We start from the raw sequence: 27,713 nt of genomic DNA on the forward strand, positions 1-27,713 counted from the left end.
AATTATCTGCTACAATGTCCTACCAGTCAATGACTGCTTCAGCTTCAGCTTCAACTGCAACAATACAAGAGCACACAATAGATACAAACTCAAGGTAAACTGCACCAAACTTGATTGCAACAAATATGACTTCAGCAACAGAGTGGTCAATGTCTGGAATACACTACCTTACTCTGTCGTTTCTTCCCCAAATCCCAAAAACTTTAACCTTAGACTGTCTACTGTTGACCTCACCCCTTTCCTAAGAGGTCTATGGGGGGGAGGGTGCATAAGTGCACAATTGTACCTACCATCCCTGTCCTATTGTCCCCATTTATTCGTACCTATTTTCTGTATTCATATTCTTATAATTATTATCTTGTAAGCAATTGACAAATCAAATAAATAAAATACTTTTAACTGGTGTTTAAAGGCAGCCATATGTAAAGCAGCTTATACATAATGTTGTGACAAAATAAGTCAGGTCAGGGGACATTTTTTTAAAGTAAAATGCTGGAAATTAAAAAAAAATGTCATGAATTTGATGGGGAAAGCTGTGAGAACTGATCATACATTTGAAATTAAATATTTTTAGGATGGACTGAATATCTCTGTTATTAATGCTATTAGATATTTATGAGATAATTACTATACACTAAACTATTTATTTATTAGCAGCTTAATTCTGGGCCATGACAAATCAATACAATTTTAGGGAAGAAGACTTTAAGGTCCATTTTTAGAATCATTTCAACAGTAGCCATCCATTTCTTTTTATATTTTTAAAAGACATAATTACATGTAAGTTAGCTTTAGTTTGTTCTTATAACTAAAAGAATATCTGGATTTTTGTGCATTCATGGGTAATGAATGAGATTATAATAAAATTGAAGGAAGAACCTCTCCCCCATATCATCCTTACCCTGCTGCTTATCTGACCATCCAACGAATCCCAGACATTAAAACAAAAGACCACAGAAGCCTTTTAACTCCTAGGCTGATAAAGCATATCTTTACTTAGGTGAAATTGTCAAATACCAGGAAATTAACCAAATAAGAAAATCTCTTGAAGATATGGAAATCTTTCACACGCATACAATTCCCTAATCCTGGACCCATCGCTTAAGGTTCACAACCTTGACATATAAAAAATAAAGATTACAAACGCCCCCCTACTACCAGATCTGGTAAGCTTTCCGGGAATCCCTAGAACGGAGGCTGAGTTTGCGTGCTTTCTGAGGACAATAGAAAGGCTCCTCTATTAAAGTAACCTTTCCAAACTCTTTGAATAAACTTCAATTGCTTTGACTGTTACGCTCTTGAATAAAATTCACCTCCGCTTCAAGCAACTGTCCTGTGCTCTTTATAAGATCTGGCTTGGATCAAGCCAAGAATTCTCTTCTAGCCAATTAAAGAAATAAAAGCTTATTGTTTTTTAAAAAATCATTCTTGGCACCTTTTCATCTTTGCATGAAATGTCAACAAATATGGAGATACCAGCTTGAGGATAGCTGGCACTAACTAAAAATTATATTGACAAAAACATAGCTGTTGGAAGAAATATCCTTCTGGGTTCAGTTCCAAGTGGAGAAGAAAGACACTGGAAACATGGTGATTGCTTGGAAAGATGGTTTAATGGTGGACAGGACCACATGGCTTGGAGCTCCAAAATGAAAAGGATGATCACATGCTTCAAGATGTTGGGTGAAGGAAAAGAAGAAGGGGCAAGATTCTGAGAGACACTTGGTTGTATGCCTTCTGTTGAGATTTGAATTTGAGCTTGTATCCTGATTGGTTGTTGCCCCTGCATGGCCCCATGCAGGGGCAACTCTGTAGGCTGTCCTGAGTCCCAGGCTTGGTTGAGCCTTGCTGGATGATGATGTAATGAAAGAGCTTTAGGCAATTCCTATTATGGCTCTACCTGGAGTAGATCTTTGTTATGTAAAATAGACTGGCCCAGGCCAGAGTAATGGCCCGTTAGCAAAGGTGGTGGGCTGAGTTTCTGCTTCTGAGTTCTACTTTTCTTTTTAGGGGAAAGATTCTGCCTTTTTAGTATATCCTAAAATATTTCATTTTCCTAGGGGTGGGTTTTAACTTCCAACATAGCAATAACAATAGCAATAACAATAGCACAATATATACCACTTCACAGTGCTCCACAGCCCTCTCTAAGTGGTTTTACAGAGTCAGCATATTGCCCCCAAGAATCTGGGTCTTCATTTTACCAACCTTGGAAGAATAGAAGGCTGAGTCAACCTTGAGCTAGGTGAGTTCCGAACTGCCAAACTGCTGGCAGCCGGGGATCAGCACAAGTAGCTTGTAGTATTGCATTCCAACCACTGTGCCACTGCAGCTACATAATAGTACTACATTCCTTTGTCTAAATATTCCCATAGATTTTTTTCTGAGTTTAATATTTTCTTCTCATTTACCTTTATGTATTTCATGTGCCATAGCATATAATCATGCTGGCCACATGACCCTGGAAGTATCTTCAGACAATGTTGGCTCTCTTGGCTGAGAAATGGAGGTGAACACTGCCCTCTAGTGTCAGATATTATTTGCCAAGAGAAACCTTTACCTTTACTTTTATCTGTGTCTATATATTATAGAAAATGGGGGTAATACCTTAAGTTAGCATTTCAATTCATTTTTGACAAAGGATATCTTTATGAACATATTAGCTATTATTTGTGGGTCAAGGTACACATTTCTGAGGACTTCCGGTTTGCCAGGCTTCGGCGGCGGCAGGGCGCGATCCCTGTTGCGCCGTCTTGGTGCCTCTGATCCCGACGGGTCTGGAGGCTAAGGCTGCCCCGTAGAGGCAGCCGAAGATAGGGGGATCCGGAGAGGGGTTTGGGGGCATCGCAGACCCCCTCCCCAGCCAGCAAAACCCCTTTTCTCAAGGCGGTGGAGCAGTGGTCTGTAATGGCCGCCACGAAGAAGCCGGCAGCTGGGTAAGACTGTGCAGGAGGAAGAGGGAGAAAGTTTTGAAGAGAAAGTTTTTTTTTGGCTGAACCAGGACTTTAAGATATGCCTAACATCCTGAAAATCACGACTTTTTCAACGATACTTTGTTCCCAGAGGAGATTTTCAAGCGGCGTTTGAGGTGCTGAAAGGGAAAGCTTACTCTCCTTCCCTACGGAATTAACAAATGGACATTGAGAAACCTGTCTTTTTATAGAAGGTAAAAATTTGGCTCTTTGTTATAAGTGGGAAGGGAGAGGAATATATATATATATATATATATATATATATATATATATATATATATATATATATATATATATATATATATATATATATATATATATATCTTGTTATGCCTTGACGATTTTGAGACTAAATTAATTGCAACAAGGCTTTAAAATACAGACTGGACTTCTTTTTTTTCTTTTTACTGATATTACCCCTGGAAGAGAAAGTGAGAACTTTGTGCTTTGTTTGGACTGATTGATGACTCTGGGACTTTGGGGAATTGCTTCAACTTTTGAAACATCTTGGTTGTTTTAAGAAGAAGAAGAGGGGGGGGGGAGAAAATGTTTATAATGGCTTTACCTGTTGATGAACTTAGAAAGGAATATGGAAAAATAAAGAAAGAAGGCAAGGATGCTGTGGAAGAAACCTTTCATTTTTTAGAAATGGCGCTTGCTATTTGTCAGCAAACACAACAACAGATGGAGGAAGTAGAAGAACAACAACAAGAAGAAGATGCCATCTTTAATGAATCCAAAAGTTTAATTAAGAAAGAAAGGAGAAAGAGAGGAAGGAAAATGAAGGACTTAAGACTTAAAAAAACACTCAAGAAAGAGAAAAATAAGATGCAAAATCAACACAATGTTAGAAAACAAAAGAAAAAAGGAATACAACAGAGAGGGGAAGCTAAAAGTTGGAGGTTAGAAGAGGGGGAGGTAAAAATTGCCAGGTGGGAAAAGAAAGGAGGGAAAAGGGGGAAAAAAGCCACAAAGGTATGGAACAAGATGGGAAAAAGGGAATTTTTTTTAGGGATAAAAGGTAATGTATAATCTTTTTAAAAAGAAGATTCTGCAAGGTACATAAGATGGTACTGTAGTATTTGTATTAGAAATAGAAAATTAGAATGTTATAAGAATTAATAAAAGATTAAAATATTGAATTGTTTAGTAATGATAGACTTCAAAATTTAACAAAATATTAAAGGGAATGCTTTAAACATTGAGTTTAATTACAGAGTTTAATTGACTATTGTGTTGATGTTATTATAAATTTATTACTGTAGCATTTGTTTTTGAAATAGATAATTGGAATGTACTAAGCAGAATCAGATTGGGAACTAGGTGTTATTTTAAATGTTAATTTAGGGGGATGATAGAAAGGCATCATACTTTGATTAGTGATTCCAGGAGAAATTCTTTTTTTTACTATAGGGGATGAGATAAATGGATAATTTGGGAAGAATGGGCAAAATATACAAGTATAATGATTTAAATTAAAATGAAATAAATAAAATAGAATTAAGAAGAGTGAAAAGTGGGGAGAAGCTATATAGAAGATATAGAATGGTAAATAAGATAGGTAATGGCATATAAGATGAACATGAATTTAATTGAAGTCCATATAAAGAGAGGTAATCTGGGACCAAGCTACTTTCTAAAAAGAAGTTTTATATTTTTGTGTTTTGTGTGTTTATGTTTGTTTGAGAATTGATAAAACCTTGGAGGAATGTTGGATGAGAATAACGGTAAACAAGTCTGAGAGAAATGAAGATGATGAAATGGATAAATATAGGGAAAAATAATAATAATAATGAAATTGAATAAGAGCAAAGAGAAATAATGAGAAATTTGCTAAAAGATATTTATATGTTCATATGGAAATGGGGTAAAATAGAATTATGTTCTATAAAATAATGTTTTATCCGACTTGTAAAAATTTATAATGGAAAGAGGTTTTATGTACTTAATGGTTAATGATGGTTTGTTTGTCTTTAAAACTAATAAAATTTGTTTCAAAAAAAAAAAAGGTACACATTTCTTACTTGAGTTTTAATCAAAGTATTTTATTCATTTTCCCCTGCTAGAGAAAAATATTGGTACGAAAAGAATGTGCTATTTAATTTATTTTGTCATTTCTAATTCTTTTGAATGTTAATTGACTGATGTCCTGGTTGAGTGATCCAGTAGTTCAAATTCATTCATTAAACAGAAATATTCATTCAGAGAACATAGATGAAAAGGAAATAATAAGCCATTTCTTTGCTTACCTTTTCTATGTGCAAGATGCTAACTTTGCGAAATAGAATGTGTAGATGCTATTTAATAATGTTAATGAAAATTATAATTAAAATTTTAAATATTGCAAATGAAACTCACCTATACCAAGACAAGTTATAGAATTCATCCAGCCTATTCCCACTTGTATTGGACTACAATACTTGACTTGAGAGAATGAGTATAGAGGACACTATGTTAAACGTGGATGGTATATTCCAGTTGTAATGTTGTATACCGCACATTGACGGTATATTCCAATTTCAAAAAGGGTTGGAAATGAAAGTTTTTTACATCACCTGTTGCCAATTTATTTTTAAACTAGCATTTTTTGAGGTTTTAATGCCTTTTAAACTTATTTTTTCTTCATTAATTTTCATGGATAATCTGCCCCCTCTCTATTTTTTATTTGTTTAGTTGTTTCCTTGTTTGTTTTACAAAATGGTTAAATTTTCAAGAGTATGTGGCAGGTTTCTGGCTTTCTTCTTACATGATTGCAAAAGTTTCAATGTTATTGTCCTGCTTTTTAATTTACAGCAAGCTTTTCAGTGTTTACTGTGGTTTTCAGGCTTCCAAAAATTAGATACCATGATTTTTTCATGGATTTTTCTCAGTACAGGAAGGATTAGGCATCAAGGGAAGCTGCAGCATAGTGAAGATGGATGGATGGTTGGTTGGATTGATAGATGGAAAAATTGTCTACCACAATAAAGCAAAACTCAAGCCAGAAGAAATTCTAAATAAATTGAATGCATACGAGATAGATGAATACAAGCTGTTTTTACAGGGGAAGGGCATTGGACGACAGATTTTGGTATTTCAGTAGTTGTAATTAAATTATGGTTAAAGCATTTAAAATTATGCCTCCTATCTTCCTATTGTAAGATAGGTCAGGATTGTATTATTCCTATGTTGTTATAGTTAAGTTTGTTGCTCTACTACACAAGTTTCTCTAAGTAAGAGTCAGATAATTTTATAAAGTACATGAAATTGTTATTATTAGATTAGAGTTATTAATAGGGGTTTGCATCAGTAATATGTTAGTATATTTTATCTACATGACAGTGAAATATCTTTGTTCCTATGACAACTTTATTATTAATTTTGTACTTATTTATATTAAATGATCCATCAGTTTATGTTAAGAATGGAGGTGTAGAATAGAAAACAATGGTGAAGCAATAATTAAAGAAAGCAGAATATCTTACATCCCGAAGAAGCTCTTTGGCTGGTATTTGCTGAGAAATACAATAATTACTGTTTTTCTTCTATATAACTTTGGTTTGTTATCAAAAGTGGGAACAATGTCTGAATGTTTAATAAAAGCTAAAATAATTTCATTCATTTAATGCAAGTCTGCAAAAATAATTTATGTAACACTTCATTTAGTGTTTACATTTAGCACTGGGATTGATAAAAGAATATTTTTGTTTGTTACATATTTCCTGTTTTCAAGTTTGGAGCATTCACAACACAACTGGGCTAGGCATATAGTAACATTTACAAGACAGAGACCACAAAAGGTCTATAGGCTAATATCATGATTGGATTTTTTTTTTTTAAAAAAATAGTTATTTAAAAGCATGTAGTACATTTGAAGGATTAGAAAATATTATCATTAACTCTGTTTATCTTATTTTACCTTATGAAATGGACTAAGATTTCAGTTCCAGACATTTTATGTTTCTGTCTCTGGGCTGTAATCTCAGTAATGTATTACACTTCATTGTCCTGGTGAATTTGTTGACAGACAGTAATTGGGTCACTGCATTGAAATACCAAGTGTAGGCTTAGAATTCTCTTGACTAGTTGCCATGACAACCATAGTGGTCGATTAAACATGCGCAGAGAGGCGTCATCAGCCTATGGTTTTTCAATGCTGCAAAATAAATTGTTAAAAGGGAAAAATGTTTTAATGAGCATATAAAAAGACAATTCCAAATAAATTTTCTGATGTGTTTTTTAACATGGCAATCTTCTACGAAAAAAAAGTGGGGGCAAGGGAGAAAGCCCACTTACAGAAAAATAACTAATGTTGAATCACTTTCTTTGAATCTGAAACATAAACACAAAACAAAATAAATGCAAGCTATAAATCATCGTGAACAGCAGATGAAAACAACCTAATGAAAATGTGACATTATTTATCTCTGGGATAAAAATAATAATTTCTAGTACCTTATTTAATTCAGCTTAAAACAAACAAAACCAAAACCAAAAAGGCCAGTGTGTAGAAAGATCAGTTCACTTTAATATGGAGCTCCTTTCTCATAGGTAAATTAAATTGCTACCCACCATTCCTTGGGTGGAAGAAAAATACTTCTGCAAAGTATTTGCGGCCATAATTGCAGATCCTTTTTCCTGCCATACACTATTCCTATATGAGCAGGAAATAGTGCTGTGGGGTTTTTTCCCTACTCTGGGACAAGTTAAGGAAAGGGAATGGTGGATTCTCCTCTGAACAACCTTCACCTTTTATCAAGGAAACAGCCACCAATCACTTCTCCAGATGTAGACTTACCACAGCTGTTGTAGCCATCTGTCAAGCTACTTGGCTAAACAGGTGACATGGTTGTGGGAGAAAAATAGCTGAGTATGGGATGGTGGTTAGATGAAATGAGATGTAGTTTTCTCTTATTCACTCAATGCTAGTCAGACATCAAAGAATCACTCAGCATGTATTGGTGATACGCACTATAATCCACAAAGCTCAGGACTTTGCAATTCACATGGTTAAACTGGTGCACACATGGCACTAATCCATGGATTGTTCAACTGTGGTTAAGTAAACAAGCCACAATTTACTGGGTTTACATATTAGTTCATAATTTTAAAGATCAGAACATGTAAATGTTCTAGACAACTTGCTAAGTCAAAGAAAATAACATCACTAATGTTTATGTGATGTGTGACTCTTTTGTCTAGAGCAGTCAAGAAATATCAGTGACACTAAATTAGATGCAAACATATAGATTACATTCTATGTTCTACCAGATACTGGATATTTCTTGTCTATTTACATATATGCTATGTAATTCCTTGAGGAAGACAATCTACTTGTATTTAACCCTAACCTCAATTTTTAGTGAAATGTTGCACCAAAATGCATTCAGCACTTGTGATAAAAATATAAAAAAGTAGTACAAAAGTTTCACTGTGGTCTTATGTCAGGATTGGTGTGCTGTGTTCTGAATATTGATACTAGCAACAAAAGGTAAGGAAATTACTAGTAGTTTTTGAGAAAAAGCAAAGCTGCTTTTAAATTTTAGTGTATTCATCTGACATTTAAAAATATTTGGAAGATGATAATCTTCAGAGAGTAATTTTAACCTTTTTGTCATTTTAGTAGTTGATAGGACAGCATTAGAGAGTAAAAAGTGGTTTCAGCATGGGTGCATAATTTATAAGAGTGGGATTTAATGTAACTCTGGATTATTTACTGAGAATAAAATGTTTCAAGCTGCAATCTACATAGGCACGTTTTATGTCCAGATATCCACACCTTGTTTAAAGAGATATCCCATGTGCAACAAAAATATTATCAAAATATAAATTTGGTCAAATTTGCTGTTCTTTATGTCAGAGGAAATTCAAACCTATGTTTCTGGTTACATTTATATTGAGTATAATATCAACTCCACATGATATAATATTTAGTATCCAAAGCAGACATTGGTAGGGGCTATTTTAAAAATAATGTTTAAAATATAGAAGTTTTACCATTATAATGAGAAAATACTAAATTGAACCTATCTAACACATGCACTGACTGGATTTATGTGAATTAACTTTCCATGTTTTTAGAAAGATATAGATAAATTGTCTTTTAAAAAATTTATGAAGTCATTTTTATGTATGCTTTAAAATATAATACATTTTGCTAACATTTGTTGCTACAGCTGTTGATTTATGTTGATGTAATTTTAATGATAAATTTTAATGATGGTGTTGTAGCATTAACCGATAAATTTGGAATTTTGAGAATTTTAAGGGTGATAGCTGCCCTGTAGTTCATAGGGTCTTTCTATTATTGGTAGAGTGAAATCACAGAGATGAAAAGTGTGGCTTTGAACCAACAGTAAAATCAATCATGGTTTAACAGCAAAGAACAGTAAAATAATGGGTGTATTAGGGCCTTTCAATTGCATCACCAAATATAAAATTTCTGCTGTTAAACACATTCAATTAAATTTAGAGCAGAGAAAAAAGGGGAGAACAATTTATTCCAAAAATATGTAAAAAAGTCATGCTCACATTTATTTTGTTCTGTACCTTTACCAACTGAACTTCTCAGTCCTGAAGCGATCAAGTGCAGCTTCCAATCATTGGGGAACTGCTTTCTTTGGGATCATAGGGGATCAATACAGAGTGTGGATGCAGCAACAACACCACAAACTATAATTGTGCATCATTTTCTTATGATGTGAAAAATTCTTCTGAGTGTTTTAATGTAGTTATACATTTTTGCTTTTAGAGCAGCGGCCCTCAATCTTTTGGGCACCAGGGACCAGTTCTGTAGAGAGAGAGGTTTTTCCATGGACTGGAGGGGGCACACTTGTTTGTGCAGCATGGGTGCTGGCATGCCACAAACTGGTGCTGGTCCAAAAGCTAGTTAAATGTATTGAACAGATGAACTTGAAATACGTATGGGTAGCATTTATGCATAAAGTCACATATGGCATTTTGTAGTATTTTCTTGCGGTTACTCTATGGATCACTTCTTTTCTCACTTGTTAATGTTTTTCAATGAGTTTCAGTATTTGTTATGTAGCTGTGTTAAATGTTGTCTCTCACTCTTCCTTTTGCATGTTTTGGTGTTTGTCCAAGGATTCAGGTTAGGCTACCTTAATCCTTGCATGCTAAGATCTACTTGCTGTTGTAAAGCTGTACAAGTGCTTCAATAGAGGCAGACATAGGAAGCTCCTTTTTTGGAACTGTTAAAGCAGCCATGTCTTGTTCCACAGTTGCACAGCTGCTTTAACTGTTCCCAACTGTGTTTGAATGTCGGTACATATTCAGTCACTTGGTTCATTTTTTCCCAATAAAGGACAGTGGCTGTGCATGTAAACATATGTGGTGACTACTGGAAAAAGCTTTAAATTTTTTTGCATAAACTCACTAGGTGCTAACTAAATGAAAACATAATTACACAGAACAAGCATACACACACACGCACGCGCACACACACACACATATACATACATATATACATATACATATATACATACACACACACACATAAAATAAATAAATATTAAATTATGCAATACACTAGCAGTAGCAAAGCATATAAAAAGCCAAAGCTAGCATCACAAATGAAAGCAAAGACATTTTATGTTTATAAATTACATATGGGAAAAGGAGTACAAATTGATGTTGCAGTATCAATAAATATAAGAATATAGATATATTACTCTACATACAAAAGTCCATATATCCACTGGAATTTCTGCATATGAAAAGAACTATAATTATAATATAATCTTTCAGTAAAATACTAGTTTCATATGTTCAAATCATAGTTTTAGTTTGTGTATAACAAGTGTTTACTTCAAAATTTAATTTTGATATTTAAAAATTTGTATGAGATCTGAAAATAAATTAGTAAAAAGACATTTATGATGGGAAATGTTTCTTTAATCCAGTGCAACTGGCTACATGGATAAAGATTATCTTTAAGAGATAAAATGAGATTCTAGGGATTATTGTAGGATCCCCAGTTGGAGGTTGATAAAAGAATTGCTTAAAATCAGACACATATTTGCATGATGTTGAATAATGCTTCTCCCATTGGATCAGAGGTGGTATTCAGCAGGTTCTGACCAGTTCTGGAGAACTGGTAGCAGAAATTTTGAGCAGTTTGGAGAACTGGCAAATACCACCTCTGACTGGAGATTTTACAGTATCCTTCCCTGCCACACCCACCAAGCCACGCCCACAGAACCAGTAATAAAAATTTTTGAATCCCACCACTGCACTGGATGTATCTTTCATTGCAGGAAGGTTTCCAAGCCCCCCAAAATGATTTCAGGTTTTCTCAATAGCAATAAGAAAATTTATTTAAAAAAACAACAACCTGAAATATAAAATTATATTTCCATAGTGATTTAAATAATTGTATATCTAAAAATTATATACTTGTTTTCTATTGTTTTCTATTGATTTGGTTTATTAATCAAAATTGTTTAATTATAACACATAGGCAGTCCTCTACCACAATTTTATATGCTAAAATTGCGGTAAACCTATGTTATATATAGACTTTTATGGAAGTTTATATTCTTTTTAGCTAGTTAACAACAAACTCCAATTTCTTCAGTGTTACTGGTTCTAAGATTTAAAAAAAGAATAAGTAACATGATGAGTTTTAATGCAATGTGTTTGCTCAGATTAGCCTTGAATTTATTCTTCTGTATTTTGGGAGCTACAATTAGATGGTCTGTCATCTATTAGAGGAATTCACATGTTTGTTTTTATTCAATTTTATTATCTAATTAAACAGGATTGTGGTTACTAGAAAATTTTACAGAAAGATTGATTACAAATGAATTAAACTTGGATTTTTATACTTGGATTTAATATGTCTTTGTTAATATGTTTGTTTATTTTTACAATTTTGTATAATTGGTTTTTTAAAAATCTCTGATGTTGGATCTTGCATTAAGATAATACAGATTCAGGAATTTTCTAAATTTAAACCATCCATCTCCCATGTTTATTTAAATCAGTTGTATTAGTCATGTACTTAATTTTTTTTCTGCCTGCTTGGTGTTTACACCTTTCAGATATGGGCAGTAGGACAGGGAGAGAGGAAGAAATCTGCTTGGTTAACATGCATCTCACTTGTCATCGTTTAGGTAAGCTGTACATTTGCTCTTTTAGTTCTTCATCAAATAGGGTTCTTTGTCATATGTATAAAGACAAAACTTGCTTTGCCTAGACTAATTTCTATGAACATAGTTTCTCCTTCCAAAATAAAAAGGAACAATAATCTTAAATGAGGAACTGGCCAGCAAACCAGTTGTAAGTTGGGGACCATGGTTATGATTTTGACAAGAGTAACTTCAATACAGTTAGAAAATTCCATAAATGTTCTGTACTGTAAACTTGACTTGGCTCATCTGTATGTACGTCAAGAGCTAAAATTCCTACTATCATCAGTAGGGCTGAAAGATGCGGTGTTCATTAGCTTTATATTATCTAATCTGGATTTGCACACACTAAAGCCATGAGCTATACATGCTTCATCCCCAAGACCTGCGTGTAAATAAAATAAATTTCAACGTATGTCCTTGTGTATTTTTTTGGAAAGTGACATAAGTCACGCTACTCTAAAGCCAAGTGTAACCCTAAGTTTTGTTAAAATTGCAGACAAAATTGCATTTAATGTACAGTGTTTTCTGCATAACTTTGAGATTAATGCCCTTGATTTAAGTCTGTATCAGCCAAATAATTGCCGAGGTCTTTAACTTTGCTTTTCTGGTTGCACTGATCTCACATACAATACACTTATCATTATCACTTATCCACTAACAGCAGTCATTTTCTTCACAAGATATAAAGAAAACTACAGCCTATCAGTCTCAGGATTGTTCCCTGAGTCAACATCACTCAATAGAAAGGTGTTTAAATTTGCTTTCTTCTTGGCTGTTTCTCCTGGAGAATTTCCTGGTGTACCACAAATGTAGAGGAAATTCTGGGTCATGCGGTCACATGTTTGGAGAATATCTGATTGGGAGCCTCCAGAAATCGATTATGATATTAATTACTCTGGTTAGGAGTTTAGCTGTATTGTACAGGGCTTGTATCTTTTTGAGCACAAAGCACTTTTGAGGGAGGGGAGGAGGCTGCCAGATTGTCTCCTTCTACCTGCAGCATATCTCAGAATGTGATCATTCTTGCCTACGATGAGAAGCTAAGCAAAATCACATACAATTAATTCTACATAATTATTTCTCAGCTAGGATGTCTCGAAGGAATACCAGAGGTGTAAACTTGACTTTCAATTAAAAAAAAAATAACTAAGGCAATGGTAGATCTCTTCTTATTCTTGATAAAACTGGATGAAATCAGCAGTAGCTGAGATGTACTTGGGGGTGCTGCACTTTTTAAAAATAAAACAAACAAGCTTCAGGATGCACTTGGCCTCCTTTCATATAGTACTAAAAGATGAGAATAGCAATATCTATCACCTTTCCCTGGTATAAAAAAGTAACATTAATGGAAATGATAATAGCATTTATTAATAATTTAGGGGGGATATTTGCACAAAAAGCAGGGAAAGCTAAAGAAATAAATGTGTGAAATAATTGAAATGCGTTATCTTTTAACATTTTGTTTACATGGTATATTTAAATTGATCATTTATAAATGACATGAATAATTTATTCAGTATATAGCAAAATATTATTTGTTTTCTGTTTACAGTTTGAATATATAATGTAGCCAATAGAAATACTGAGGGTAACCACATTTAAGTGCATGGAATTAATTGCCTGAAATGTGGCATGAAAGTACGACAGTGATATAAGAAGGCAACAACTTTATTGATCATATTTATTCCATGTCACATTCTGAATAATTGTAACTGATTAAAAATAACGGAGATTGTCATCAGAGGAACAAGGATTGGAAGAAGGAAGAGCTACCAAGTCACCATATTTGTTATTAGAATAGAATCAAACAGAAGATGCAGAATAGAAGCAAAAAAGCAATAGAAGGTTACTTTATGACAAAACTTGGTAACTGGAACTTCTAATCTAGCTGCATTTGCCAGGTAGAGGCGCTTAGGCCTGTAGGTTTCATCAATATACTTAAGAGAATTCTGTAGAATGTGTGTGTGTGTGTATGTGTGTGTGCGTGCATGCGTGTGCATGCATACGTGTCTATGCAGGTATATGTGTATATGTACATGTTTCTGTTTGTATGTATTTCTCTCTGTGTATACATACATGTATATCCATACACATGTGTATGTGTGTGTGTGTGTATATATATGTATGTATGTACATATGTACATATATGAAAGTAGTTAAAATTGCCTAAAAATATGAAGGCATTAAGAATCAGGATATGCAGCTGGGATTTTTTTTCCTTTGCTGTAGTATTGCTCAGAATTGCTCAAAAAGTTCACAAAAAGTATTTGAAAAGAGAATATGCTGTGAATTTTACCAATATAAATTTTATAAATATAAATTTCAGTGAAATTTTACTGGCTATAAAATTTATGGAAGAGATGAATTAGTATTATTGAAAGTCGTGCTTTATGTACTAAAAGGTTATTGAATATAGCTCTTTAGACCAACAATAAATCCAATAATTATAATGGGTGAAAATCACTAATTAAAAAAATGCTAGGTATGTACTATCACTCTTCCCAGAAGCATAGATATCAAGCTTGCTTCAGAGACCATAGATATCCACAAAAGAAAAACAAGTATACATACATACAATACATACATACATACAATATATACAGGTGAAACTCAAAAAATTAGAATATCGTGCAAAAGTTCATTTATTTCAGTAATGCAACTTAAAAGGTGAAACTAATATATGAGATAGACTCATTACATGCAAAGCAAGGTAGTTCAAGCCATGATTTGTCATAATTGTGATGATTATGGCTTACATCTCATGAAAACCCCAAATCCACGATCTCAGAAAATTAGAATATTACATGCAATCAATAAAACAAGGATTGTACATAGAATAATATCGGACCTCTGAAAAGTATAAGCATGCATATGTACTCAGTACTTGGTTTGGGCCCCTTTTGCAGCAATGAATGCCTCAATGCGGCGTGGCATGGAAGCTATCAGCCTGTGGCACTGCTGAGGTGTTATGGAAGGCCAGGATGCTTCAACAGCATCCCCCAGCTCTTCTGCATTGTTCGGTCTCAAGACTTTCATCTTTCTTTTGGCAATGCCCCATAGATACCTAGAATCATCCAATGAGTTTCCATATTTCTGCAAATTATGCATATCCAAACTAGATCTGTCTAAAAGAGATGATACCGCCGAAACCATCAAAACATCCCCTAACATTGAAACCATTGAAACATCCTCAACCATCGAAACCATTAAAACATCCCTCAACACCATATTAGCATCCCTGGACGCCGAAAAGAAAGAATAACCAACCTTGAAAAAAAAGACACAACACAAAAACCTGAACATCTAATAGCCACAAACCACATCTCCATCCAACAACCACAATCCAATCCAAAACCCAATCCACAAATAAACACAACCCAGACAAATATTGATATCCCAATCCTCATCAGAGAAGCTGTTGAGCGTGAACGGAAACGTCCAAACGCCATCTTATTTGGACTAGAAGACAGCATTGCCAATGATGACATCACAACTGTCCGAAACATCATCAGAGATTACCAAGCATCAACCATCTCCGGTGATGAAATACTTGACATTTCCCGCATTGACCGAGAGCTCAAAAATAGAGACGGCTCTGTGGCCCCACGCTTGTGCAGGATCATTTGCAAAAATGAATCAAGCAAACGTAAACTAATTTACACTATAAACTCACTCGCCAAAATCAACACCAACCACAAAAACCTCCGTTGCCGCCCTGACTTAACCATACAGCAACGTGCTCGCTCCCGTGCACTCCGCATCGAACTCAAAACCCGTCTAGACAATGGAGAGAAGGACCTGTACATTGACTACCATGCTGACTGTATCAAAAGTAAGACACGTAACCCAATACCCAACTTTTACCCTCAACCACTACCCTACCTCAACCACCTACCACCACCCACCATCACCCAAAACTACCCACCACCCACCATCACCCAAGACTAGGCACGCACGCCCCAACTACCTCAATCCCAACTGCTGCCGGACTTAAATGCAAACTACTCAATGCAAGAAGCCTCGTGAATAAAATACCTGAATTTCTCATCCTCTTAAATATGGCTAACTTCGACATTATATTTGTCTGTGAAACATGGCTCAATGCATCTCTCCCGACTCCATTACCACAGTAAGAGACTATCATGTTTACCGATCAGATCGTGAAAATCGTCGAGGAGGTGGTGTTGCTATATTCTATAAAAATCCTTACATCTAAAAAACATCCAAGTTACCCAGGAGCTTGCCCTTCCTGAAACCATCATCTGTGAACTATCCTTAAATATCACAATTCGATTCTTACTATGTTACAGAGCACCTGATTATGACATCGAACATGTAAACAAGCTAAATACACTACTAACATGGGCTACATCCTGCCCATACCCTTTTATCTTTCTTGGAGATTTCAATCTACCTCATATCGACTGGACCCTAAATAATTGTACAACTGAAATCATACACACAACCTTCTACAATGCTATTACAAATCTAGGTCTTGAACAACTAGTAACCAACAACACTAGACTGAACAACTGCCTCGATCTCATCTTCTGCAATAGTTTGAATTTAATTTACGGAATACAAACCAAAGAACCCTTTTCCAGTAGTGACCACAATATGATTGACTTTTGCCTCAACATACGTCCACACAAAAATCACCACAATGATGTCATCCCTAATTGTAACATCAAAAAGGCAACTATGATCTTATAGATAACGATCTCTCATCCCTCGATTGGCAATCTCTATTCACTGGATGCAATACTGTTGAAGACCATTACAACATTTTTTTTACTTGAAGTCAAAAGAGTCATCAAACTATATGTTCCAACAACAACTCCAAAAACAAAACAAAAAAGCAGATTACCCATATCAATAAGGAAACTTCAATCCAAAAAGAGATCACTCTGGCGGAAAAACAAATCTGGTCACATTGCTAATTTCAAAAACCGATACAAAAATTTATGCCACCAGATAAAGACCGAATGCACCAATTATCACATTAAACAAGAGGAAAACCTTCTAAGCACCAATTCCACCCGTGCTTTTTACAATTTTGTAAACAACAAACTAAAAGACTCAAGGTCCATCCCTCCCTTGATAGGACCCGATGGTAAAGACTGCAGCGACGACACCATTAAAGCCAACATCTTTAACACATTCTTCGGCTCAGTGTTTGTAAACAGTAATGGATCATGCCCAATGTTTCCTAGCCGTACCACAGATAACAACAATGATCTAATACATATCGATTTTACAGTAGACAACGTTGAAAAAGCACTACGCAACCTAAAACCATCTCTATCTATTGGACCGGATGGAATATGTGCCTACTTCTTAAGAAAGCTATCCACTGCCATAGCCAAACCTCTAAGCATAATCTTTGAAAAATCTTTCAGGACCAGCTCCTTGCCTAACCTATGGTTACAAGCCACAGTCATCCCTATCTTCAAAAAGGGAGACCCAAGCCTAGTTGAAAATTACAGACCAATCTCCTTATGCTGCGTCACCTGTAAAGTCATGGAATCAATTATTAACCAATCCATCATCCTCCATTTAGAGACAAACAACCTACTCTCCAATAAACAATTTGGTTTCAGAAAAAAACTATCCTGTAATCTGCAACTCTTACACTGCTAAACATATGGACTACACAACTCGACCAGGGCAAAGCAATAGACGCAATCTACATAGACTTCTGTAAAGCCTTTGATTCAGTGGTACACGACAAACTACTCCTAAAAATAAAATCTTATGGTATCTCTGGACAACTAAATAACTGGATAGAAGCATTCCTGTCAAACAGACAACAAATGGTCAAAATCGGGAACGCCCTATCAAATCCAGTACCTGTCAATAGTGGTGTTCCCCAAGGCAGTGTTCTAGGACCAACTCTCTTCATAATCTACATAAACGACCTTTGTGATCATATCAAGAGCAATTGCGTTCTCTTCGCTGATGATGTAAAGCTGTTCAATACCACAGACAATACTACTACCCTTCAAAAAGACCTAGACTATGTATCTGAATGGTCTAACATATGGCAACTTCAAATCTCAACAAATAAATGCTCTGTCTTACATATTGGTAAAAAAATCAGAAAATAAAATACAAACTGAATAGTCAAGATCTTGTTGACGACCCAAGCTCTGTAAAGGACCTGGGAATACTCACCTCTAATGATCTAAGTGCTAGAGCCCACTGCAACTACATAGCCAAAAAGGCATTAAGAGTTGTTAACCTAATCCTACGTTGCTTTTTCTCTGGTAATATCTCACTACTAACCAGAGCATACAAAACATTTGCTAGACCAATACTCGAATACAGTTCATCAGTCTGGAATCCTTATTACGTATGTGATATTAGCACAATTGAGAAAGTCCAGAAGTATTTCACAAGAAGAGTTCTCCACTCTTCTACTCGTTGTAGAATACCTTATGCCACCAGACTCGAAATTCTAAAACTAGAAAACCTTGAATTACGCTGTCTTCGGTCCGACTTAAGCATGGTATATAAAATCATACATTGCAATGTCCTACCTGTCAATGAATACTTCAGCTTTAACCATAACAACACAAGAGCACACAACAGATACAAACTCAAAGTAAACCGCACCAAACTTGATTGCAGGAAATACGACTTCAGCAATAGAGTGGTCAATGTCTGGAATACTCTACCCGACTCTGTAGTCTCTTCCCCAAACCCCAAAAACTTTAACCTTAGACTGTCTACTATTGACCTCACCCCTTTCCTAAGAGGTCTGTAGGGGGCGTGCATAAGAGCACCATCGTGCCTACCGTCCCTGTCCTATTGTTTCTCTTATTCTTTTATTTTTCTTATATGTACCCATTTCATATATTAACAACTATGTATACACTTGTACTTATTATCTTGTAAACAATTGACAAATCAAATAAATAAAAATAAATAAATAAATAAATAAATAGATTCTCTATGGGGTTCAGGTCAGGAGAGTTTGCTGGCCAATCAAGCACAGTAATCCCACGGTCATTGAACCAGGTTTTGGTGCTTTTTGCAGTGTGGGCAGATACCAAGTCCTGCTGGAAAATGAAGTCAGCATCCCCATAAAGCTCGTCTGCAGAAGGAAGCATGAAGTGCTCCAAAATCTCCTGGTAGACGGCTGCGTTGACCCTGGACTTAATGAAGCACAGTGGACCAACACCAGCAGATGGCATGGCTCCCCAAATCAACACAGACTATGGAAACTTCACACTGGACTTCAAGGATCTTGCAGTGTGTGCCTCTGCATTCTTCCTCCAGACTCTGGATCGTTGGTTTCCAAATGAGATGCAAAAGTTGCTCTCTTCAGAAAAGAGGACTTTGGACCACTGAGCAACAGACCAGTTCTGTTTTTCTTTAGCCCAGGTAAGACGGTTCTGACATTGTTTGTTGTTCAGGAGCGACGTGACAAGAGGAATACGACATTTGAAGCCCATGTTCAGGATCCGTCTGTGTGTGGTGGCTCTTGACGCACTGACTCCAGCCTCAGTCCATTCCTTGTGAAAGTCCCCAACACTTTTGAATGGCCTTTTCCTGACAATCCTCTCCAGACTGCAGTCATCCCTGCTGCTTGTGCACCTTTTTCTTTCACACTTTTCCCTTCCACATAACTTTCTATTAATGTGCTTTGATACAGCACTTTGGGAGCATCCAACTTCTTTTGCAATTACCTTTTGAGGCTTTTCCTCCTTATGGAGGGGGTCAATGATGGTTTTCTGCACAACTGTCAGGTCAGCAGTCTTTCCCATGATTGTGATTCCTACTGAACCAGACTGAGAGACCATTTAAAGGCTCAGGGACCCTTTGCAGGTGTTATGGCTTAATTAGCTGATTAGAGTGGGACACTTTGAGCCTAGAATATTGAACCTTTTCACAATATTCTAATTTTCTTTTAAGTTGCATTACTGAAATAAATGAACTTTTGCACGATATTCTAATTTTTGAGTTTCACCTGTACATGCATACATTATATGTATGTATGTATATATGTATATATGTATATGTATATGTGTATACACACACACACATGATACAATACGATACAATACGATATTATACTATATACACATAGTATGTGTATATACTATACACATATTTGTTTTCTTAAGTTTTCGCGGGTACTTACATGTATGGTGTTCGGCTTGGTTCGGGTATTTTCCCACGTCATTGTAGTTCTTTTAAAGTTGTAGCAACGTTTCAGCAGAATCTCATCTGCCATCATCAGGCTTCTGTATTGTGTCCGTCTGTGAGTCAGACTTTTACAGTAGTTTCAGATTTGAATTTGGGGCAGCCTATTGCTGTGCCAGAATGGTTTTTTTTCTTCATCCTGATTGGTTGGGAGTCTTGGTCTGTGTTTATTGGTCTCGGAGTTTGCTGTGTTCTGCTTGATTGGTGTCTCTAATATCTTCTGTCTGTTTTTTGGCTCTTTTTGTATCTTGATTGGCTGGCAGCATTGTGTTGCTTTAATGGAGGCCTTTAGTGCAGCTTGGCTTCGGGTAAATGGACGGCTATCATTAGTTAGGAAGCTGGGTTTCATCTGGGTGCCTGGTTGGGGTGTGTTTGAGCTGGAGGTATCAGGGGGATCTGTTTGTGCCCAGGTGTTTGCCTGGCTTGTGGTGTGGAGATTTTTTTGTTTGTGAGTGCAGGCTTCCAAATGATTGACAGCCTGGTGGAATCATCTCTTCAATAGCAGCCATCCTTAGCAACCCCAAAGATAAAATTGACCTGGAAAACCAAGGCATATACGAAGTCCCCTGTGCATCATGCCCGCCACATACATTGGACAGACCAATAGAAGAATAAGCACCCGCCTGGATGAACACAAAAATGCAGTCAAAAAGCTGGAACACACTTCCTCACTAGTCCAACACATGGAAGCCACAGGTCATAGCATCAACTTCAATGGCACCAAAACCCTGGCCACTATAGAAAACCCTAATCACAGAATCATCAGAGAAGCCATAGAGATTGAAAAAAAGACCAGAAAGCATGAACAGAAGAGATGATTCCACCAGGCTGTCAATCATTTGGAAGCCTGCACTCACAAACAAAAAAATCTCCACACCACAAGCCAGGCAAACACCTGGGCACAAACAGATCCCCCTGATACCTCCAGCTCAAACACACCCCAACCAGGCACCCAGATGAAACCCAGCTTCCTAACTAATGATAGCCGTCCATTTACCCGAAGCCAAGCTGCACTAAAGGCCTCCATTAAAGCAACACAATGCTGCCAGCCAATCAAGATACAAAAAGAGCCAAAAAACAGACAGAAGATATTAGAGACACCAATCAAGCAGAACACAGCAAACTCCGAGACCAATAAACACAGACCAAGACTCCCAACCAATCAGGATGAAAAAAAACCATTCTGGCACAGCAATAGGCTGCCCCAAATTCAAATCTGAAACTACTGTAAAGTCTGACTCACAGACGGACACAATACAGAAGCCTGATGATGGCAGATGAGATTCTGCTGAAACGTTGCTACAACTTTAAAAGAACTACAATGACGTGGGAAAATACCCGAACCAAGCCGAACACTATACACATACTATATATATATAAAGCATATAAAGAACAGTTGCTGGAATTGGGTATATCTAGTCTAATGAAAAGAAGGGCTAGGGGAGACATGATAGCAGTGTTCCAATATCTTAGGGGTTGCCCCAAAGAAGAGGGAGTCAAGCTATTCTCCAAAGCACCTGAGGGCAGGACAAGAAGCAATGGATGGAAACTAATCAAGGAAAGAAGCAACCTAGAACTAAGGAGAAATTTCCTGACAGAACAATTAATCAGTGGAACAATTTGCCTCCAGAAGTTGTGAACACTCCAACACTGGAAGTTTTTAAGAAGAGATTGGACAACCATTTGTCTGAAGTAATGTAGGGTTCCCTGCCTAAGTAGGGGATTGGACTTGAAGACCTCCAAGGTCCCTTCCAACTCTGTTATCCTATCCTAATCCTGTCCTATCCTATTTCAATGTAATGAGGAGTAACATGGATGGATTACATGGGGTTATATAATGCTCTGGCCATCTGACCTGACACTTTCTGCAGCAGGATAGATACAGAGGGGAATGGAAGTGAGGCAATATATTGCAAGGAGGGGAAGAATGGGTTGTTTGATTTATAAGCACCAGGCACAAAGCTACAGTAGAAGAAAACAAAGATGTGATTCCCAAGCATCCATTCCAAACTATAATAATGCCAAAATAACAAAATATACATCATAACATCACAATGCAAGTTTCGTCTTTTTATACTTTACAATAATATTACAAATAAATAGATAAATAAGATGAGTTTGTGTTGCACCATTGCAGTGAATATTTTATTACTTGTTTATTATTTTTTTCTCTTTGGACACTTGTGCTATAATTGTTATCTCAGTACAGTTACAATGGGAAATTGCCAGAAGCAATTGTCAGTCTTTTTGCAAGCTGCAACATTTTAAGAGAAGTTGATTTAAGGCAAGAAAACACTTACCTCACTTGCCATTCCAATTCTTGGTGACTGAGAATTGCTGTGTTCAAAATGCAGCTCAGATTTCTGGAATTATATGAAAGTAAACAACCTCATCCTACCCATTAAAATAAGCTTTCATGACAGTGCTCCAAATGTGATATATATAAGCAGTATCTTAATGTCAAAGAATTAATAACTATTTGTTAACTGAATAGCAGGATCTAAACAATGAAGTTCTTTCTGAAAGCATGAGAGTATTTTTAAAAAATTAAGAATATCTATCTATTTATCTATCAATCATAGAGGATGCCAACATAATTAGCCATATCAAAGAAGCATACAGGCTCTTTTCTAATCAATTTCCTAGACTAAGCTGCCTGGTGGAAATAACATAATTTTTTCTTCGATTGTAGATGGAATAGGATAGGTTGAGATTGGAGGGGAGGGGAGGGAAGAGGAGAAGACCAGTGACTTCTTGGCCTGATTGGCTAGTTTTCTAGCATTTTATAGAATGTTTCAGTACAGAACATATGCATGAAATTTTATGCATGTTTAAATGAACTGGCATTTACTGTAATGATGGCAATTACTGTATTTCTCAGGAAAACTTGCTATTATTTATAGTGAAATATTGATTGAGAAACTGGAATATTTCCTGGAAACTCAAGTGAAAATGAGGTGCTTATAAGTGATTATGACTAAGATTTAATTTTGAAATACAGTCAACATGATATATATTTCAGTTAAATTGAGGAAGTCTTAAATGAAAACATTGCCTAATCCTTGTTCTTAGTTTATTATTTCTTTGGATCTCTTGTTTATAAATTTAATGTACACATTGAAAGCTGACTCTAAGTATTTTGAATGAGGATATATAAGCTTCCACCAGAAAAATGATTCACTGTCCATTATCAGCAAAATTATTTGAGTAAAGCTAGCCCAGCTGATATCTAGGCTCTCAGGGTGTGTGCTTTTATATATTCTTGAAAGCTGTGAATTGGTCAGCTTTAAAATTTATGTTCATATGCTCTGCTTTCTGACAGTGGCATTGTAGAGTATTTTTATAGATTGTTTGATTGTTTGTTTGTTTATTTATAGAATTTATAAGATGGCCCATCTCAACTTTGTGACTCCAGGTAGCTAACAATATATTAAAAAAATAACAAAGCAAAAGCAAATCAGTACAATATAATCCAGGTTCCAAACATAGTAGTACTTTAACCACCCTAATATCAACTGGGAAGACAAACTCTGGATCAAGTGGGAGACTGGTTCCTGACCAACCTAGCTGACAACTTTGTCATCCAGAAGGTAGAAGAGAGAACTAGAGAAACAGATATACTGGACTAATTCTTACTAACAAAGAAGAAATGATAGAGGGAGTTAAAAATGACACGACATTGGGGGAAATTGACCGTGTCTTATTGGAATTCAGTATAATGCAAATACAAACAATAGAACATAATATGATAAAGATAAATGATAAAGAACAAACCAGTAGAATGCCATCTACTAGGGAAAAAGAATGTGGTGGTGAGGCTCTCTAATTAGGTACTGGTATCTGCCAAGGGTTGAGAATTGGTTTTAAAAAGAGATTTAACATTTTTACTGATTGATGAGACATTTTAAAAAATGTCTATGTAACGGAATTACATTGCAGGACCTAGAAATACTGAAAATCTTTTCATTGGTTATGAATCCTTTAGATCAGCTGATTTCAAATGGTTGTTTTAAAGCACGGGTTGCCAACCTTTTGGAACTTAGGGACCACCAAACTCATCATTTTAAATCCCGTGGACAGAGACCCTGGGAAAATTCCCCCAAAAGTCTGCAGGAAAATCCCCCCACTCCGGTTTTCCTACCGATCAATTGTTCTTTATTTGGGATCGCAGGATACCGTCTCCAGCTCGGTTCTCAGGGGAGAGAGAGAGAGAGAGAGAGAGATTTTTGGCTTCATGCAAGGAAAACAGCAGAATCAGCAGAAGTCTTTCTTTCTTTCCCCCAAACTCCACCAGAAATGAGTTTTTGCCAGCACAGCCTCTTGGAGCAGGAGGCCTTGCAGGGTCCCAAAGACTCATTTCTGGCGGAGTTTGGGGGAGAGAAAGAAAGACTTTAGCTGCTTTCCTTGTGTGCAGCCAAAAGCAGAAGAAGGAAGAAGTGGAAAGAAGCAGCCCGGTGGCCAGGCACATGGGGCATGTGGGGCAAGTTCCCCTCTCCGCCCTTTCCCCCTTCCCCTCACTACCTCGTGTTGTTCACAATGCAAGCGATGCAAGCCTTGTGTTTCTGCACAGCCTGGATTAATTGCTTTGGGGGGGACATTTCTCTGTGGACCACCAACATTTTCTCACAGAGTGGTCCCTGGCCCACTGGTTGCCAACCACTGTTTTAAAGACTTTGCAAGAATGCATGTTGAATTGGCATACGTATTATACAGCTGGCAGTATACGCCATTGAAACATGCATTAATTAAAGAGTATCTTGGTACTTTAGTAATTTATCATCCTTAAGAGTTGAAGCACCTGAATAGAAACCAAGAATTCAATTTTATAAGGAATTAAAAAGAAAAATGAATCTTTTAGTTACATATTTAAGCTGTGAAATAAAAAAAAATTGAATATATAAATTAGAATCAATGAATTCATGTGTTAACAAATGTGATATATACTCCTGATTTAAACATGTATAAAAATACATTTTTTTGGTTTATTGAAGCCTTCAAAAATGAGAAAATGGTGCAGTATGTCTCTATATAATCTACAGTGTTCATACATTACTGTATAATCTACAGTTTTAGGATTGAATTCATTTTACAACATAATCTGCATTTATAATATGAATTTCCCCCTGTTATTTATAACATATGTCATATTTATTTTTATAACTATAAGTTCACTTTTGTGCAGTAGATTTAGTGCATAATATATTTGATTAGGAAATAAATCAAGTAAAATTATATGATTTGATGAAGCTTTAGAATAGTTTGAATTCTTAAAGCATTTTAATGATTGAAAATTAACACTCGTAGTAGTTCGGTAACAGTTGCCAGCCATACAGTAAAAGAGATTAAGTGGATTAGGAATAGGGAGAGTGAGGTTCGAGTACACAAAGGGTTTGTCAAGTATCTTTAGCTCAAGTCAGCTGATAGCACTGCACAAAGTTCTATACAAAGAATAGAGCACACATTTCTGACACAAGCTAGATAAAAATAATCAGTGCTCTGCTGATATGAGTGGACCTCCTCACTCTTTGTGGATACGAAATGACCTTTTAGACCCAGTGATATATAATGTCCAATTCTTCAGTGGCAATGCCTGTTCTGGCTGTTCCAACTGCATAAAGCTATCAGAATTAAGGCTGATTTCCAGCAAGGCAGAATTGACATCTGTGACAAGTCTTGTTGGTTTTAGAAGAGAATATCAGTCACATTTGATCAATAGGGTCATTATTGGTGTTTGAAAGCTGATTTGGCACCTAGGAATATTTCAGATATAACACAATAGCCAGGCCATCTTATATTAATTACACACAAAGACAAAGATAACAGTGACCAGACCATCTTATATTAGTTACTTGCAAAGAGAAAGATTCTAGAAGGTTTTTTTTTAACAGAACATGTTTTCAGCTTTCAGTTACTGGTACCACACTATCTCTTGTTCCGTTGCTATAGAAACCATATCCTGCTAGCATTCCATCTAACACTGTTCTAAATTCAGTCTGTACCTCTAAAGTCTGTTAATTAGGCAATAACATACTTGCCTGTCCTATACTTAGCTCTACTGTAACCTCTTCTCTTACCAATAATCTGACCATTCTGATAAATGATTGCAAACCCTTATAGGTGTAAACCCTTATTGTGAGAATAACAGAGAACAATGTCTTACATATTGGTAAAAAAAATCAGAAAATAAAATACCAGCTGAATGGTCAAAACCTTATTGATTACCCCCACTATGTCAAGGATCTTGGAGTACTCATCTCTAATGATCTAAGTGCTAGAGCCCACTGTAACTACATAGCCAAAAAGGCATTAAGAGTTGTTAACCTAATCCTACATAGCTTTTTCTCCAGTAATATTGCACTGCTAACTAAAGCATACAAAACATTTGCTGGACCAATACTTGAATACAGCTCGTCAGTCTGGAACCTGCACTACATATCGGATATTAATAAAGTCAAGAGAGTCCAGAGTTCTCCATTCCTCTACTCGTAGCAGAATACCTTATGCCACTAGACTTGAAATTTTAGGCTTAGACAATCTAGAACTAAACTGCCTTCGGTCTGACCTAAGTGTAGTACATAAAATTATCTATTGCAATGTCCTACCCGTCAATGACTACTTCAGCTTCAACCACAATAATAGAAGAGCACACAAGAGCAAACAATAGATACAAACTCAAGGTAAATCGCATCAAACTTGATTGCAGGAAATACGACTTCAGCAACAGAGTGGTCAATGTCTGGAATACTCTACCTGACTTTATGGTTTCTTCCCCAAACCCCCAAAACTTTAACCTTAGACTGTCGACTGTTGACCTCACCTTAAAGGTCTGTAGGGGGTGTGCATAAGGGCACCAGCGTGTCTATTGTCCCTGTCCTAATGTTCCTTTTTATTCATATCCATTTCATGTGTTCATAATCATGTGTATACCTATACCTGTGATCTAATACTTGCTTGATAAATTAAATAAATAAATAAATGTAATCAATGTTCAGCAGCACAGATACAGCCATATTATAACTGAATTTACTCACCCAGATACCAGCCAAATCTGCCAGATCTGAAGATATATTAGCAGAGTTTCTTACAGTTTCAGTTCTACATATAAGGTCAATGTTTATGGAGAATCTCTATCTTTAGGTCATGGTTGTCCCAAAGCATCCCAAAGATGCTTTTTTCAAGAGGCAACTGAAAGTCCAACTGGAAGTTTTTCTTTGAATATGTTTCACTTCTCATCCAAGAAGCTTCTTCAGCTCTGGCTGGATGTACAGCTCTGTGTACAGTTCCAAGAAGGCTCCACACCCATTTACACTATTCAGGTGACCCTGACAACACAGATAAACCTCCAGGTGGCCTCAATGACTCTCTAAAAGAATGCAAATAACCAGATTATAAATCCTTCTAT

General features: G+C 36.1%; 1 protein-coding gene across 4 annotated transcripts in view; it reads left to right on the top strand.

Annotated features, from left to right (window-relative positions):
• GPM6A (glycoprotein M6A) overlaps nucleotides 1-27,713 on the top strand; it is a 183,227-nt gene that overhangs the window by 98,066 nt on the left and 57,448 nt on the right. For 2 of the 4 annotated variants that reach the window (XM_087963328.1, XM_087963327.1), the window contains exon 2: nucleotides 12,014-12,085. The exons of the other annotated variants lie outside the window; for them this stretch is intronic. In XM_087963328.1, coding sequence (XP_087819454.1) covers nucleotides 12,014-12,085 — 72 coding nt within the window. The remainder of the gene's footprint in view (nucleotides 1-12,013; nucleotides 12,086-27,713) is intronic. 4 annotated transcript variants of the gene reach the window in all.

This window comes from Notechis scutatus, chromosome 4, assembly GCF_049901735.1.
Source record: "Notechis scutatus isolate UNSWTSFEM ecotype Mainland chromosome 4, rNotScu1.2, whole genome shotgun sequence".
NCBI classification, from domain to species: Eukaryota; Metazoa; Chordata; class Lepidosauria; order Squamata; family Elapidae; genus Notechis; species Notechis scutatus.